Source organism: Heliconius melpomene, chromosome 8 (assembly GCF_056956725.1).
Source record: "Heliconius melpomene rosina isolate 202511_hmr_F chromosome 8, ASM5695672v1, whole genome shotgun sequence".
Taxonomy (NCBI): domain Eukaryota; kingdom Metazoa; phylum Arthropoda; class Insecta; order Lepidoptera; family Nymphalidae; genus Heliconius; species Heliconius melpomene.
In genome coordinates this window covers 723,913-742,569 of record NC_140396.1, presented here as the reverse complement: position 1 = coordinate 742,569, position 18,657 = coordinate 723,913, and the positions used below count along the sequence as shown (strand labels likewise).

At 33.8% G+C, this 18,657-nt stretch overlaps 1 protein-coding gene across 1 annotated transcript in view; it reads left to right on the top strand.

The window, feature by feature from the left end:
• Positions 1-18,657, top strand: part of side-IV (sidestep IV transmembrane protein) — a 202,029-nt gene that overhangs the window by 156,674 nt on the left and 26,698 nt on the right. Inside the window, exons 5-7 of the mRNA XM_085189279.1 lie at positions 16,387-16,519; positions 16,698-16,906; positions 17,368-17,478. Of these exons, the coding sequence (XP_085045405.1) occupies positions 16,387-16,519; positions 16,698-16,906; positions 17,368-17,478 (453 nt within the window). The remainder of the gene's footprint in view (positions 1-16,386; positions 16,520-16,697; positions 16,907-17,367; positions 17,479-18,657) is intronic.

Genomic DNA, 18,657 nt, shown 5'->3' with positions numbered 1-18,657 from the left:
TGTACTGAACCATTTTGTTTTAGAGTTACGTTTATATATACCTATACAAATACAGCAGCTTCACGTGTTTTCCTGTAAAACAGGATAAACAGTGAAAGCCTGATGTCAACTTACTACTTTTACTTTTCCGTTTGATAAATTAATTTTTAACAAAAACAAAAACCGACTTCTAACAACGAACTAAAAAGTGAAAAATAATTATATAAAGATTTTATAATTTTGAAGTCGGTGCCAAGTAAAACAAACAGGCTTAGTAATTAGATATTGTAGTAAGGGTGTTGTAGCATTAGTTTGACACCGACTTCAAAATTATAAAATCTTTATATAGTTATTTTTCACTTTTTAGTTCGTTGTTAGAAGTCGGTTTTTGTTTTTGTTAAAAATTAATTTATTTTACGATTTTTAGTGATGGGTAGATCTTAAAATGATGCTTCTTGAACGAGTGGTGATGGTGGTGGTAGTGGTTGTCAACGAGTGGTTGTGATTGTTCTATGTAAAACTTCATTTAATTAGCTATTATTTTTGTGCAAAGTTACATTTTGGTATATTGACAAGAACAAACATAAAAAGTATTCGGGTGAATTCGGAATCTCCCTTTTTTGAAGTTGGTTGAAAATGAGAACATCCTCTTTTTTGAGATTGGTTGAAAAGAAATGCAACGATCAGGAATCTCACTTCTGACATCAATTTAAAAAGTTTTTGCTTGTAACTATTACAGTATAATTAATTTTTGACCAAAAAAAACAAACTTTCTCAATTTTCTCCGGATTTCATAATCGAAACCTAACCAAACTTTCACCAAATTATCCTTGACGTGTATCCTTTCAAATAAAAAAAGAATCATCAAAATCGGTTGGCGCGACATTGAGTTATTCGGCTATTAGTCGCGCACATGCATAATGCAAATTTAAGACTTATGTGATTTTCTCATGGATACCATTGTCAGATATGGACCAAAAAAAAATGGGACCATTCGGGAAGCTATACCTTTCAAATAAAAAAAAAATTATCAAAATCGGTCCACCCAGTTAAAAGTTATGAGGTAACAAACATAAAAAAAAAAATAAAAAATAAATAAAAAAAAAAAAAAATACAGTCGAATTGATAACCTCCTTTTCTTACAGAAGTCGGTTAAAAAATAAATCATCTTCACTCTGGATCCCGCACAGGATAGGCAGAAGGAACCTAGTATTAATACACTCCGTTCCCAATTTTCTGCTGAATTCTGGAGGCATTGCGTATTGATTGGCAAAACTCAACACCGCGCTTTGCCTCGACACCAGAGCGAATAAATGAAAATATTAAATATTTCAATGTCCTAAGTGGGAATCGAACCCACAACTGTCGCGTTTACAGCCTGAACGACGGTGTAAGGTGTATGTACGCTCATATCTGAACGATTTAAAACTCGATCGCTTCAAAATTTTTTGAACAAGAGACGATTTTACATTGGTGGTAGAGGCGGCATTTTAAAAGATATAGATTTTTACATTTTTCTATTCCACTATCTGCGTGATCAAGTTTTGTTTTGAAAGTGGTTCATTGGAGATAAGAATAACTCGTTCAGTATGTTCGCTTTCGTTAATATTGAGATTTATCTAAAACTATTTCCGGTTTTAAATATAAATGGTGTTAGCTGTAATTATTTAAAATTTAAAATTACTTTCCTTAGAGGGACACAAGGGTACGATTTTGAACGTGAAAAGTGTGGATTTGATTATTATTTTCATTTTCGTAGCTCTGGTAACCCAAAGGCAAAGCGTCCGAGTAAAGGAACTCAAAGCCATGTTTGTCTTTTAGAAGCAAAGAAATGAAAATTATTAATTCCTCTCAGTGGGAGTAGAACTTACAACCTTTGCGCTTGCAGTCACTTCGCCCCGTTGGTCTCCCGTCGTATCATATATTATTACATATTTCGTATGACAGACAGATATCGACAGGTGGCACCTGAGTCGCGTAAAGCAAAGTTATGTTTTCAATTTTGCTCCGGACCAAGGAAGAAATATTATTGCGTTTCATAAAATTTTACATTTTGCATTTTTCAAAACATGATATTTTTCTATTAAAAATATGATGAAAAATGTAAATGTATTTAGTTAATCAATAAAAAATATAGTTTTCACTTAATAATCATAGTTATGTAATTACATATATCACTCCGTTCCCTACTTTCCGTTATCTTCAAGATATTGCTGAATGCATGTTGCATTTCTCTGAGTAGGAATCGAACCATAAACCATCCTGTTTAAAGTTAAAAGTTTTGCTGCTGCGCAACTACGACTGTCTACCAATACTGATTGGAATTGTTTGCTTCGAGGGGAATCGAACCTACAACTATCAAACAAATCATTTAAAACAAGAAACAAAATAATAATTTACACTTTGTACACCTTTATTGAAATAAAAGCATGTAAAAATCTGATATTACCAATTTTTGTATCTACTGGTATCGTGGATGCAGATAAATTAAAAATTTCATACATTTCATACATCCGCATTATGTAACTTTTGATTCCCTTTGTGCTACTTTATTGATTTTTAAACATATTAATTTTGGGTATCGGGCAAAGGAGATTTTAACGAGTCGGTTGGTTCAGCTATTGGTATTGATTACGGTGTGAGTTTCGGTTGATGGGTATATATTTAACAGTTTTTAGGGTTCCGCATCCAAATTGTGAAACATGAACATATTATTAAGACGCTGTCTGTCTATCTATCTGTCTCATGTGCTGTGATAGACGGTTGAAATTTTTTCTGAGTTCCGCGTTTCAATGTTCCGTGGGTTCAATGTCTCTAGAATTCATAAATGGGGGCCACAAACGTAATTTTTTTGCCGTTTTACATAGATAATGATACGGTACCATTGGTGCGTAATTCAGAGTTTTTTTTTATTTTATTCATATTATTTAGCTTCAAACTGTATTCCGCATACACTCGTAGTAGTTAGGGTAGATAAAAGGAATCTAGAGTTTTTTTATCTATATATATAAAATCGAAAGGTCACTCACTCATCACGAAATCTCAGAAACTACATGTGCTAGGAATCTCAAATTTTGCATAGGTGTTATTTATAAGACGTAGGTGCTCGCTAAGACGGGAATTTGCAATATTTGACTTCTAAGGGGTTGTTTTTGGGGTTGAAAGTTTGTATGAAACTTCGTTACTACAAATGCTAGGAGTCTCAAATTTTGCATGGACGTCACTTATAAGACGTAGGTACTCATGGAGATAGAAATTAATAATAACGTAGTTCACGCAGGCGAAGCCGCGGGCGGGCCGCTAGTGACTGTATAAAACAGAAAGCACACTAACTCCAAAAAAAATTACATTTATTAACAAGATAGTATATATAGCCTATAAACTGAATAAAATTAATATTGTCCATTAAAAGTATTTTCTTTTTTATTCTTATATCATATTTAAACGGGTCAAAAAAAGCGTGAATTGTTTTTTTTTAACAGTAGCCAAGAATGACCGAGGGATTGACAAAAAAAGCAGCCTATAATAGTTCGAATGTAGTAAATTCACTCCACTGCGGGTGGCCACGTCAGACACGACCTTTGAGATAAAATACGTAGGATGTATCAACAATAGAATATTTTATAGGGTTCCGCAAATAACTTGTTAATTCTATTGAATATTATTCTTTTTAGCTTCTCGCTTTCTCCCGCATAATAGGGTACGCAGGGAAAAACATAATGTTAAAACACTCTGTTTTCCACTCTCTGTCGAATTTTGAAGACATTAGATGTGCAAAATATATATTTAATCAATCTTCGAACGGGGATCGACCCCATAACAGTCGCATTTACACACCGTTGCGCCTTGACAAACTAAACGTTATATTTTTTAACGTTATATTTACTAACCTTACTTACCCTACCTTGCTTGCAGAGGGAACCTAGTATTAAGATACGTGATACGTGAGACATACTGGACTGGACTGTACTAGACTAAACTGGACTGTAAACCGTGGAAAAAAGTTTTTATACGGTGCTAGCAACAACTTGCTCTATTAAAACATGTAAATCTAAATTGAGCCTTTATGAAATGCAAATTTTAACTGCTTATATAACAGATTTGCCTTTGACCACTTTTCAAAAGGTTTCTATAATATAATAAAGCTGGAATGGCGTAAACGAGAAAAAGATTAAATTTTATTTTATATAGAACTAGTGTACTGCTTGTGGGTTTGCTTGCGTTATATACGTGAATATAAAAATATTATTATCTGAATGTAAACTATTACTACTCGAGGAAAAGATTTCGGTCTCGGCTGATTGTCGGATATTCGGTCGGACATTATAAATTACAATGAAAGGGGGTATTAAATATTTTCATTTCCTCGCTCAGATAACAAGATTAAATTCCGCCGCTTAAGATATAATGACTTGTAAATAAAGCTGAAAATGGAGAGAGCAGAGTGACTTAAGACTAGGATCTCTCTGCCTTCCCTATTATATACGGGATATAGCATCTTACATTCTTACATATGGTTTTTAGTTGTAAAGTTACGTAATTTAAATTTAACTTCATGACCGTTGGTGATTTTTCATTATTCGTGACTGTAAACACTACATATTGTGGTCTCGTTTCCCACTCGAGGAAATGAAATATATAACACGTTAATTTCAATATCATTTAAATTTTTAACGAGGCAAAACGCGGCGTAAATTTCCACCACTCAACAGCTCTGAGCTGGTGCACCCCAGTATCAGCTTGACCCATTTGACCGCATACAACGTAGAGCCGTTCGAATCATTAAGGACCCAATGTGCTGTGAAAGTCTTGACACTTTGGGTCTGCGTAGAGACGTCTCCTCGCTGTGCGTTCTCTATCGCATTTTTATGGTGAATGTTCTGAGGAACTGTTTGACCTGTTACCTGCCGCCGAATTTTCCAACCGCACAGTACGTCACAAACTTAAATACCATCCACACCACCTGGATACGTGGCACTCCACTACTGTGCGGTTTCGTAGAAATTTCCTTCCACGCGCCACCGAACTGTGGAATGGCCTACCCGCGGCAGTATTTCCAGGTCGGTACGATATGGGTACCTTCAAAAAGCGCGTCTATCTCCACCTCAAAGGCCGGCAACGCTCCTGTAGCTCCTCCGGTGCTGCACGGGGTCGTGGGCGGCGGTGATCATCATCAGGTGACCCGAACGCTCGTTTGCCTTGTCCTTTTTCCATAAAAAAAAAAAAAAAAGCTATAAAAAAAATAAACATTTTATTTTTTTTATAGCTTTTATATCTGAAGAATGTAAATGAGGTTTATGTATAAAATTGCAAAATCTTTCCGATATGTTTTTAAAAATGTTAAAAATAAAAATGGTACGGAACCATTTGTAGGACAGATCGTTTCTAAAGACTTGGTCTATAACTTTTTGTATCGCAACTTTCCTACCAGAAACACAATTCGAGCTTTTTTTTAAGATCAACCTGGCAAAGGTTAACGAGATACCCGAAATGGAGATGCAATAAAGTAAATTGCTACGTCTAAAATGCAGTTAGAATTGCCTTTGTGCTGGAAGTTTAGTTAGTTTTCTGGTGATTACAGAAACTAAAAGTTTTTTTTGGAGATTTAATAAATGCTTAGAGATAATTGTACGTTATTTCTAATCGATGAAAGATTATTTGAGGACATTCGTAGCTTGCGACTGTAAAGGCGAGAAATTGTGGGTTCGATTCACGCTCAAAAATATTAATATTACATTTCCTCGCTCTGGTAACGAGGCACAGCGCGGGGTTGAGTTCCGCATTTCAATGTTCCGCGGGTTTAAAGGCTCTGGAATTCGTAAATGGGGGAAAGAAACTGTCTGCCTGTGTCTCCCCACTCAATACGTAATAAATATCTTGAAAATTATATATTAGATTACCATTAATGAAGAATAGAGTGTGTCTACTTTATGTTGCCTGGAAAAAGACATTGTGTACTTAAGAGATATTAAAATCAAAATTATACTTTTTTCTTATAAATAATATTTATGTATTTAATTAATGACTTTAAAAACACTTAAATTAAAGTATTCTTTACTATGAATTACCATTTTTTTTAAAACTTAAGATTAATGAAAGTATCTTATATAATAAGTACTTTGTAATGAAGACTAATAAGGTTCATTTGTTTAAGATAAAACTTGAAAGGTCATTAGTTGTATGCATACCCACGTTTATTGGAGATTTATTTATAAAATCAGTCTATATAGGTAGATATTCTATATATTTAGTAGGACAGAAAGGAGCTACAATAATAATATTTTTAACAAACCTCGAAAAAAAGAAAATTTGTCAGTTTGACAAGTATATTACGCTTTGGTATTCATAAATTTCTTAGAAACTAAAAATTATGTCGAGATGATCCTTTTTAATTTAATTTAAGCACATTTCAATAAGTCTAAGTTTCATTAAAATTGGTTTAGTAATTATTTCAAGCTATTTTTGAAATATATTTTTTTTAATTTAATTTTTAAGCATGACGTTCCAAATTCAAATACCTAATCTTTATTCTATTTTTTTTATGAAAAAGAATAGGCAACCTACCTATGCCTGATGGTAAGTGATCACCGCCACCCACGAGCCTGTGCTGGCCTTTGAGGTGGAGATAGGTGGAGTAGAATACATAGAAATGTCAGTAGTGTCAGTCCTACAAACAGCTACTACCGACTCAGAAGGTAATTTAATAAAATTTAAATTCTATATAAATCCTTTTACTAATAACTATCGAAGCTTAATTTAAGTCAAATGTTAAAAGCTCGTTAGTTAGATGTGCACCTACGTTTATTGGAGATTATGTATTAAATCGATCTAGTTAGATTTCGAACTCTCATCCTATTATACTCGCTTTATCGTAACGCTGACAGAAGCTTTTGGCATCGAATATTTGTAGGCTAGTCCAATTATTAAGAGGAATGATAAAATTTTGTTTTTTGTCAGCTTCACGCTTTAGTAGGATATACAAAGGAGACGTAGTGTTCAACACTCTGATCCCACTTTACGTGTGACGTTAAAGTTATATTATTAGTGCTTATAGTTTTATTTATTTTATAATATTTATTACTTTTATAAATAGTAGTATTACACAGAGTAGTCTTCCATGTTGTAAGTGTTTAGTTCTTAGAATATCAAATATCAATACACAAAAAAAAAACAGAGAAATGGATCACTCTTTACTAAAAATAGTAATTTTTTAAGTGAAATAATTAATCTATATTACAGTCCTCGCTTATAACTTAAGCCACAGCTAACTCTAAAGCCTGTCACTGTAGAAGAAGAATCGTTTTATATAAATTCCTCGATGCAATTAATTTTTGTTATATCAAGAAATATTGGGGTTTAATTAACCTTTCGGTTCTGAAGTCGGTATGGCGCTGGTATTAAATACTTTAGAGAACATTAAAATTAGAACAGAAAAAACGGAATTTATGAACTTTGAAGATATATTATCTCAGTAGAACAGTGTTTAACTGTAAATGTGATAGTTGTGGATTTGATCTCATTTTGAAGAAATAATCATATTTAAAATGATATAGAAAAAAAGCACAGCGTGATGCTTTACCACTGATCCAGACAATGACAAGAAAATTGGAGATGTGCCAGAAAATGGAGATCAGAGTGTCTTAACACTATGTTCTCTACTGGAAGAAACGAAAAAAATAGATATATAAAATAAATAACATTCAAAGTAAATATAGTTATACGTATATGATATTTAAATAAATTATAAATTATTATAAGCTTCCATTGCCTGGAGCGATCTGCACTTAAATACCCTATTATACAAGCATTCGATACGACGGCGGCAAATTACAGGAAATATGGATTAAACATTAATTATGATGGAACATTAGAATTACTGTACCGTTTGTCTCTGTGGTACATTTGTATAGAGATAATGAATGGGTTTTATTGCTAAAGAAGTATTGGATCCAGTCCTGTCGCACGGTTGCGATAGTATGTGGGTTCGATTCCCTCTCTTCGCTCTGGTAAAAACGCTAAGATTCCATTGATTTCAGCCACTCAACGCACAATGCTTCTATAATACGGCGGAGAGTGGGAAACCGAAACGTGTTAATGAGAACGGAACGGCATAGCACTAGGTTTCCAGGTTTCCTTTGCCTGCTAGCGTGAAGCTAAAAAAGGAAGAAGTTATATAATTCTTTCTTGCTTGACACTATATCCCGCATTGAGCCGCCTGGCGTCAAGACACACCTTTCTCTACTTTTCGTCTCAATTTTTGAAAGTGTTCAACTCAATTTACACAAATATGAGGAACAAATGTGGTTATTTTTTGTGGCTACTTTACGCATATGGCAAACTGAATTTAGTGCCAGGACACTCCGGTCTCTACCCCAATTGGAACTCAACGTCATACGAGTATAATAAGACATAACGCAACGGAACGCGGCATTGAGGTTCGCTACTCAATATGGCTCGAAAATTTGGTGGGTAACGGAGTACCCTAACACTAAGATCCCTCTATGTACCTATTTTGCTGGGAAAAGCGTGAAACTGTAAATAAAATACTTTAAATGAAACTGACGTAACAATATAAAAGATTAAAAAACGAGGTAGTGTATACAAAATTCTATTTTTTTTGCACGCGCAACAATAGCTCAGGACTGATGTAGTTATAATAAAACCGGTCAAACGCAAAATGGTGTTACGTACACAGGGTTCCGTATACGTTATACATTTGTTTAGGATTGGCCGGGCTTCGCTTGGGTTTAGACGTGTTTTTTATATAGCTTAAAACGTTGGTAGACCTAACTAGATTGTTGAGGTATGCTTTATTATATAAGGTGGTAGTGGATTCACATATATTAATGTCTCGAATTCGGATAAATTGTGGGGAAGAGAGTGATTTAACACTAGGTTCTCTCTGCATACCGGTTAAATGCGAAATAATGCGTGAAGCTAAAAGACTCATATATTCTTATATCGAAAATATCAAGAAAATAGAATACACCTGCTGTTGACAGGAAGTTATGATAGATACGGAACTCTAAGAAATACTTTGCATAGCAGATTTCCTACTTGTTCCTGTAACCTTATTAAATTATTTCTTAGATATTTCAACGGAGATATGAATTTCACTTAAAAGGAAGTATTATATAAGTACGAATATTATAATATTATGTTAGTACTTTTTAGCAAAAACTCCTAAAGAATTAATAAAACAATAATTTTTGCTTTTTAATTATGAAATAACACAATAAAATGTTATAAATGATTAGGATTGCTATCTTTTTAGATGGAATCTAGTGCCTATGAAATGCAATATTCCTAAATAACCTAAGCTTGACCGAATCTCCTATAAATCAATACTTTTAAGTTTCCTACATATTTAAAGGAACTCAAGTCCACACTGTGCTTAATTATACCTTAGATGCAGGTCAAAAAAATCAAACCTTCCCCAACCGGGAACAGAACTTATAATCACCGTGGTCTAAAACATTTAACACTGCGTTACTACGGCGTGACCTTATTACATTACTTCTTAGATATTCAACGGTACATTTCTCTTTAAGGGCGAGTCAGGATTTCAATTTGGGTTGTTTACTCGGTCTTCTTCAATTTCCTGCTGAAGGAATATCCTCTTTTTAATATTTTTCAAGATAGAATAGAACGTACAGTTCTTTTAAGTTGTTTTTTTTTCGGATTTTTTTCTTTAGATATCAAATTTGTAATGAGAACCATTAATAATAAATTAATGTTTTAAATTTTAATTACTTTGAGCAAAGCTTTGGATTAAATTGTGTGAATCATGCCAAACTTAGGAACACCTGTTATTTGATTTTTTGTATCGGAACTTAACGCCGCCTTTCGCCTTGTTACCAGAGCGAGGAAGTGACAATAAATAATGCTTCATGTTTCTAAGCGATAATTGAATCCACAACCGTCGCGTTTATAGTCACACTCTTCGGCACTTGCGCCTCGACGGCCTCGTTAATAATGTTAGTTCAGATAGGTACATAGGTATATTTACGTTTCAAATATTTTTCCTTTCATTTAAATTTATAATTATTTTAAATGACTAGGTAGCTAAGGTTAAGGTTGGTATTGGATATTGAAAAATACTAGTTAGTGTAATGATAGAATATAAATCATGAGTCACCTTTGCCATCAAAATCAAGGGCAGATTAATGGTGTTCTTTTTATTTCACTCCATATTTAAAGTGAATTCGACATAGAATAATTTTTGACATAGATTTTTTTCTAAACTCTCTTTAAATCCTCATCCAGGTGCATTGGCACAGCGTCCGATTGTAAACGTGACGTTTGTGGGTTTTATTTCTACTTGGTGGATTGAAATATTATTTCCTCGTTCTGGTAATAAGACCAAGCGCGGAGTTAAACTCTGCAAGTCAATACCCGAAGTCTACCTTATTATACCTTACTGTTATATACGGGATACAGAAGTGAAAGTATAATTGAAAATATTATAAATAATTAATATATAAGGCAATCATCGGCGTTGAGGCCCAAATAAATACTTTTAATAGCCTTAAACTGCAGAACTCATCAAAACAATTTTTTTTTGTAATCGAAAGACAATTTGTATTGAAGGCCAAGTGTGATTTTGATTTATACTTAATATAAAACCATTCGTCTCTTAAATTATAAATTACACGTAGCTATAAGTTTAATAGGTTAATTATTCAAATATTTACTCCGAGCTTCAACGGTGAGAAAAATATATTAATTTATTAATAGAAATCATTGTCCATAACTTTGTTCTTACGGATTTTATGACATAAAATGGTAATTCCCGTTATTTTCCCATAATTAATTTCAAGAAATCCCCTCGTGATTCATCTATGATAGCCTAATAAAAGTAATTTAAAAACATTCATACTCCTTAGAAAGAATGGAACCTACAGGAGTTCTGGCACGTTTAATATAAAAGAGATAAGGGAGTAAATTATTTTCATTTTAATACAGTTTTTCAAAAACTGGCTGTCATGACTATAAGCGAGATAGCTATAACTTCCACTAGGAGAAATATATTATTTTTAATTCCTCGCTATGGTAGGAAGACATAACGTGGCGTTGTGTTCTGTCACTCCACATACAATGTCTCGAAAGATGAGAGGAAAGCGAGGAACGGAGTCTAGTCTAGGTTCTCTCTGCCTACCCAGTCTAGTGATTACACAGATATAGCCTTAAAGTAAACAGAATTAAATCAAAGCTCATGATTACTTGGTTTCAAATTACATAATATTTGCCTGAGGTCAAGGCGGTAGCTTACTCATCCCGGCTATATCAATTCTGTTATTTGAGAGGGACGGTAGCGGATAAGGTTACCAATTATGGAAAAGTATAAAAAATCTTTAACAAGAATAGAATAAGATTTTCTTTTATACTTACATTTAAATTTCATAATTTATTTTTTAAAGGAACGAAATATCTCTAGAATAATCTCTGCCAATCTTGCTAAAGGCGGTATATACATAGTTTAAAGAGAAAAAAAATCCATTAGTTTCATATTAATCAACCCACACCCATCATTCAACCACAACACACGTCTGCGGAACATTTAATACAATATTCAAGAAACATTTCCAACAAGTGTTTGACTTGCGAGAGACTAAGTTCTAAACTTTGTCGATTCCAATTCTAGGAACACTGGGAAAGGAAATTGCCTATTGGACCCTTTGGTGAAATTATTACGGTGGTACACAATTACTATAAGCTTTTTGTTTTCGTGCTTTTCTTTATTTTTCATGGGGTTGGTTTTCTTAAAGTTCTTAGACTCATTTTGTAGTCATTCATAGTCGTGATTGCAAAAGTATTGACTGTGAGTTCGATTTCCACAAACGTCTCTTATCTTTTAATCTGTTAAACTTATTAAATACAGTCATATAATAGACTAGCGGACCCGGACGCGGCTACGCCTGCTTCAACTATAAGAATATTTATTAAATATATTCATGAAATTATTTCCAATTTTCAATAAAATTAGTAAGTAAATATAAGCTGAAATAATCAAAAAGAATAATAAGTAGAGACATATTATTAGAAAAAAACGTAAGTACGTAAACGTAACGTAAAAAGTAACTAAAGGATAGGTATTCTTAATATTAGAAAAAGTACCTAAAGTTTTCCGTACGTGCGTACATAGATATCGACTCTATGAAATAACTAAACATTTCTTTCTATTAAGTAGGATAATTTTAGCGGGCAATATCAAATAAAATAAGAAGAGAACCAAAGTGTAGTTTAAATTAATTATAAACCGCAAATAATTACATAAAAATTAACAATAGTTCGAAAATGTATGAAAATTTATAAAACCGTCAACGGCATCTGCCCGTTCGCGTCGGTCGTACTCATACTATGCCGCCCGAAGGCTAGGTCATGTCGAATCAGTGAAATCTCCTTAATTATTTATTAGAATGTTATACAGTAAACTATAATTTCAATCTAGATAAAATGCTAAAAGTGACAATTATATTTATTTTTATAAGGATGAATATCAAAATGTCGCGGTAACGGTTGCGTAGCGACGCGACGATTGTTATTAACATGGCAGAATAAATTGCATGTCAAATTAGAAACGACTTTAAAATATATTAGTTTATATGTGTAATGTAATATTATATATATAGCACTCCTGAAGAATGCAGCTTTCATACAAAACAAAAACAAAGTAAATCGGACCAGTAAATCCAGAGATCTTAGCGTTCAAACAAACAAACAAACTCTTCCACTTTATTATATTAGTATAGATTTATATATTTTACACTATTATATAACGAATGTAACATTAGGTATACTCGTATAATCCATGTAACTCCTACGTAACACATATAAATCTATTGTATGCCTGTATTGTATCGTTTAACAGATTATTCTAAGGGTTATTGAGATTGGCTGTAGGAGTGAATTATTTCTTCTCCTTCTCAGGTAACAAGACAGAACGTGGCAGTGAGTTCTGCCACTCAACATACACTGTCTCGAAGATTGGGCGAAAAGTGAGGAACGGGGTGTCGTAACATTAGATCCGTTTTGCTGGCCTTTTATATGCGGGTTACAGCGTGAAGCTAAGAACTTTGTTTTGATTAACTTATTTCTTTTGAACTAGAAATAAAAAAATATATTAATATACTGCCTATGATAATCGTATTCACAATCATTTCATAAATAATCAGGGATTTTCTTTGTATTTAATATTTAGGAATTATAAAATATAGAAAGTAGTGAATCGCTCTCTAACACGCCGTCATTTGAAATTGGATGCAAAGTATTAACGGAGAGTGTTAACACTAAGCTATACGGGATACAGCGTGACGCTAACGTGACAGCCTAGAGCTGAACTAAGCTACACTTAAATTCCATAATATATATGAACATCTAATATTCATGATATTACATAACTTCATCTAGTTCCCCCTTTAGATATTATGAATCAAAACATCTCATCTATCACAGGAGCATTGTAATTTTGGGAAATTAGGTAATTTAAGCAATCAACAAACAGAATATTATAGTATTCCACTTTGTTACTCCAGTCGTCATTTATTTGGCGTGATTCGTTCATAACTCTGCGTGGAGCCTGACGTTACCTTTAGTTATAGCGATTTATATGACAAGTTGCTGCCTTTTTGTTCTCTTTATTGTGGACTTTAGTACGATTTCTGGGAAGTAAGTTAGAAATTTCTTTCGATATAGTATTTTCTGTGATTTTGAAAGAATATTATTTTGTAGCGGAAAACGGAGAGCGGAATGTCGAATACGACAGCGAAATTTGAGTATAGCAGAAGACGAATGAAAGAAATGGATTAAATAAGCATTTAATTTCTTCAAACGAGTGATCGAACCCACAATCCATCCCCTTTACAGTCACACCATGAACCCTCGCGCCACGACTGGTCTCATAATCAAAAATATTACATGTAAAATGAAAAACACTCTTAGATATCGAAATGTCATCATCAAACATTTGCGGTACGTGAGACGGTTCACAATCAAAAGATCGCGGCGCCATTTGAATGGAAACGTCACGTAACGTTATCCAATTTCCTGTGTACGTACGGATTTTACGTTGAAAGTTTGAGAAACGATTATTGGGATTGATCTGCTATTAATCTATGTATTTGGAAGGCTAGTGCTCGTCGCGGCTTCGCCCGCTTGGACGATACTAATATAATAATGAGATGGACTTGATAAATTTGACTTGGTCAGCTTGGCATCGCTGAAACTGTCCACTTTCTCGGAGGTAACATATTCGCTAAATGGGGTTAAAACATATAAACATTGCAAAGAGTTGGAATACTCTACACCTTAAATTTTATATACTAGCTGTACTAAAAATATAATAACAAAATACATATTTTCAGTATTAAAAATAAAAACTCTGTTAAAAATGTACTTTTGAACAACACTTGTAAATCTCCATTACAGCGTAAATAAAACTCTTGAACCAAATATGTAAATCGATGCATCGGCTTCGCTTATTGGCTTATATGTACAAGTATGTATATTATTATCTCATCGTATCGACGGTAGTGTGTTCAATTCCCACTCAGGGGAATAAACTATGTTCATTTACTCACTCTGTTACAAGACAACTTTGTGAAACTACAAAAAAAATTAAAACATTTCATATGTTATGGGAAATTTTAAAATCCACCCCAGTCTCATTAAGAACGTTTGAACTCAAATACACGCCAAATAGATTTTATAGCAATATACGAGTAGGTATACTTTCAATCTGATCAATCCATGTACTTTGGTCTCTGTGAAGGGCTATCGTATATCGTATGAAGTGCATGAGATTATATGTAGTTGGCTCGAGTGTAGCTTTACTACATATTATAAGCTTCATTTTATTAGAAGTCTTTAATATGCTTATAGGTTTTTTTTTATTTATATTGTAACCCGCACATAGCAGAGGGAACCTAGGAACCTAGTGTGATGACAATCCGCTTACTTTAAGACACTTCTATGCCCCACTATTATTTCCACTCTTTGCCGAGTTCTGGAGGCATCGTCAGAGCAAGGAAATGAAAATATTAAATATTTCATTTTTTCGAGGAAACTCGAGAAAATGAACCCAACCTGTACAGTAGCGGGCTTGTCTATTGGATCTATAGATCTATACTAATATTAAAAAGCTGAAAACTTTGTTTGGTTCCACGGGTAAATTTCAGGATCAAGTTGTGCAATAAATGAATGATAAGAGGTGAAACAAAAATATATTTCCATTTTTAAATTGAAAAATAAAGTTTTTGAAGAGACATTTATGAAAATAATACTATAAAATAAAAATAGGTGATTATCGACTCTCACTAAGCAAGAAATACTTATACTAAAGGAGCAACAAAAGCTCGGCCTCCACTGAAGCCATCAAGGCGCGCCTCCCAAGGCTTACTGCCGTTTTACGGCAATCAAAAGTGGCGGGACACGAAATATCTTGTTACTTTCTTGTTATTTAACGAATTCAGTCACGAATCATTTTATTGGGATTCGTTCTGTTATTTGGAGTTCACACGATAGCTCGTCAGGTGTTGAAGAAGGTGGATATTCTTTTAAGGGTTCCGTACCTCAAATGTTAATGAAAGAATATTTATAAGTTTTTACTTTGAATGCCATCCAACGTATTACGTAATATGCCAATACTCCCCATACATATAACGCCAAACACAAAATATTTTCAGTATGACAGCTTTCAGAATGAACGAACGTATTTTCTATTCGTAGTTTCCTAGCTCAAAGGAAATTGTGGCCTTCCGGAATCTCCGCCAGCTTAAAATCCAGATCCGCCTTTGGACAAATATAGGATTGTAGACGCCTTAATAAGACAACGAAAAGACGTTTAAATCCAGAATCGTAGATCCGTACCTTTTAAATATTTAAGTGCACGAAATCTGTTCTCGTGATTTTCATTTAATATTTAATGGTATTAAATAATAATTGAATTTCTGGGAAGTGGAGGTTTTTATCTGAATACTTTAAGGTAACTTCAAGGTTCAATTTTCTCGTTATTCCGCTTATACGGTAAATAGGTCATATACCGTTTAAGCGGAATAACACGAAAATATATCTGCATATCTGCTGTCAAGATACTCTGGCTCCCACTTTTCAGTACAAATCAAGGCTATACATGTTGTGCAGCGGAACTCCACGCTGTGCTTTATCTTTTCTTCACAGAGTAGACTAAAGAAAACTGGCCAAGTGCGAGTTGGACTCGCGCACGAAGGATTTCGTTCTCATTCAAATCCCATTATCTATAAAAAAAACATTTTTGTTGTTACAGAGCCCCCTAGAAAGAGTAATTTTTAATCTGTGTTTTACTATTTGTTTTTATAGTGGCAATAGAAATGCATCATGTGTATAAAATTGGGAACGGAAGTTTGATATAAAAATTTTCTTTATTTTCAGTGCCCACGTCAGACGTGCAGGGTGTTTTAGGGAAGAAGGCATCTCTACCATGTGACATACAGCCTCTACATCCAGACGACGCTGTGGTCATGGTACTTTGGTTTAAGGAATCAGATGGAGAGCCCTTATATAGGTAATTAATAATTAGACATTAGTTTTCTATAAGCGAGATACAGTATGTTGCCAAAAATAGAATCATCATCTTCATCATGACTGTGTAATTTAATCTTTAAAAATGTGATTTAGTGTTATTTAGCACTAAAATTAAAATAATAACGAAAAATAATTAATTAATTTTATTTTTATACTAGTTACGACATTCGGGGAAGAAATTTCAATCAGCCCAAGCTCTGGTCGTCACCTTTAGTATTCGGGAACAGAGCCTATTTTCGTGGTGGGGCCACACCTGCTGTCCTGATGGTGGACAATGTGTTAGCTATCGACGCTGGCGTGTATAGATGTAGAGTCGATTTCAAGAATTCTCCAACTAGGAATTTAAAAGTTAATTTTACTGTTATAAGTAAGTTTATTTTTTTTTAATATCTAGTATAGAAGAAGAGTTAGCTAAATTAGGAAAATTAGGAAAGTTCAATTCCAACTCGGAAATGACATGACATGAAATATTTAATATTAACATTTTCTTACTTTGTTAACGATGCAAAGCGCGGCGTTGAGTTACGCTACCCATCACGAATTGGTGAAAAGTGGGGTTCAGAGTGCTTTGTCACTAGTATTCCCTCTGTCTACATGTTCCAGCTATTTCATATGGGTTTAAATTCCACGCGACTAATTACTGATTTAAGGAAATTTAAAACAGCTTATATTATCTGGTTACTAAAATTGTTATGTAGTTTATCTCTACACATATCATGTCTCTGCATCGAAAGAAATTGTATAGCAGAGTTATTAATCACTACGCTTTGACGTCCCAATAAATACAATTAATTCAGTTTTTATATGTACCCTAATTTACTTTTTTAGTTCCACCCAGCAGGCCTACAATATACGATGCAAAGAGAAGAGACAGGACGAAATTGGTAGAGCCCTATAATGAAGGGTCTAATGTTCTACTTATTTGTGAAGTAGAAGGAGGTTAGTATGTTTTTTTTTTCAAATTTGACTGACTTTATAAAGGCAATCGGGCAGTCTAGTTATAATTCACTCTGTGGTCTATTTTTTAGAGAGCAAATGCATAAAGGAAGTAAATTTCTTAAGGTTAAGAATGTGAATAAAATTAAGCTTAATTTTTGTATGGATTTAAAATACGAAGACCTAAACTTATATTGTTACTTAACGGGCTTGTTTGATTGTACACGCTGGTTTCAAGAACTACTCAGGTTCAAAATTAAAAAATATTACGACGAGAATTTTTTTGGCACCAATTGTTTCGATGTGATTGACCTGAGTTACCCCGGGAACTTAGAACATGTCAGTTGTTTTTCATAATTCTTCTATTTGACAACACGAGCGTAATCAAAAATCAAATGTAGTATTTAATATTTAATATCCTCGAGTGGGAATCAAACCCGTAACGTAACGTTTACAGTTTCGTAGGACCTACTTTAGCCCCTGCATAATAAATAAATAAATTCCAATACAAATATAATAATTTTTACATCATAACCAAACCAATTATACAGGAGTTCCAACGAAACTTTTGATCAAGCGACGCCACCGCCACAAAAGGGAAATTTACTCAGCAAATTACAAAATTACAATTCACATTACGCGGACAATATTTCAAACTAAATTGTCAACTCGACTCGAGCCCGAATCGATAATAATGCTGGGGTTTTACTCGAATATAATTAATGTCATTTACGTTTGCTATTTAATCAATCTCGCTGACAGACTGTCATTTTCGGTACTTTTCTTATGTATAATGACGGTTCTTTCATGTTAAACCCTTTTAAAATCGTTTATAATGTATATTTATGAACAGGCCACGCCAGACGAGGCGTAGGGGTGCGACGATAAATGGGATAGGTTGTGGGTTCGATTTCCACTCAAGGAAATGAAATATTTTCATCTTCTCGCTTTAGTAACGAGCCAACGTATAGTGTTGAGTTCCATCTCTATAATTCCTGGAAAGTGGGAAACGGAAGTGACATAATGGGAACGAAGCGTTTTAACACTAGTTTTCCACGTTCCCTCTGCCTATCTGTGCTATGTGCTGCCTATGTGCGGGATACAACCTGAAGCAAGCAAGAAATCTGAACGCGCTACTGTCGGGAACAGCAAGGAACTGGTTCGAATTGAGATTTTTTTTAT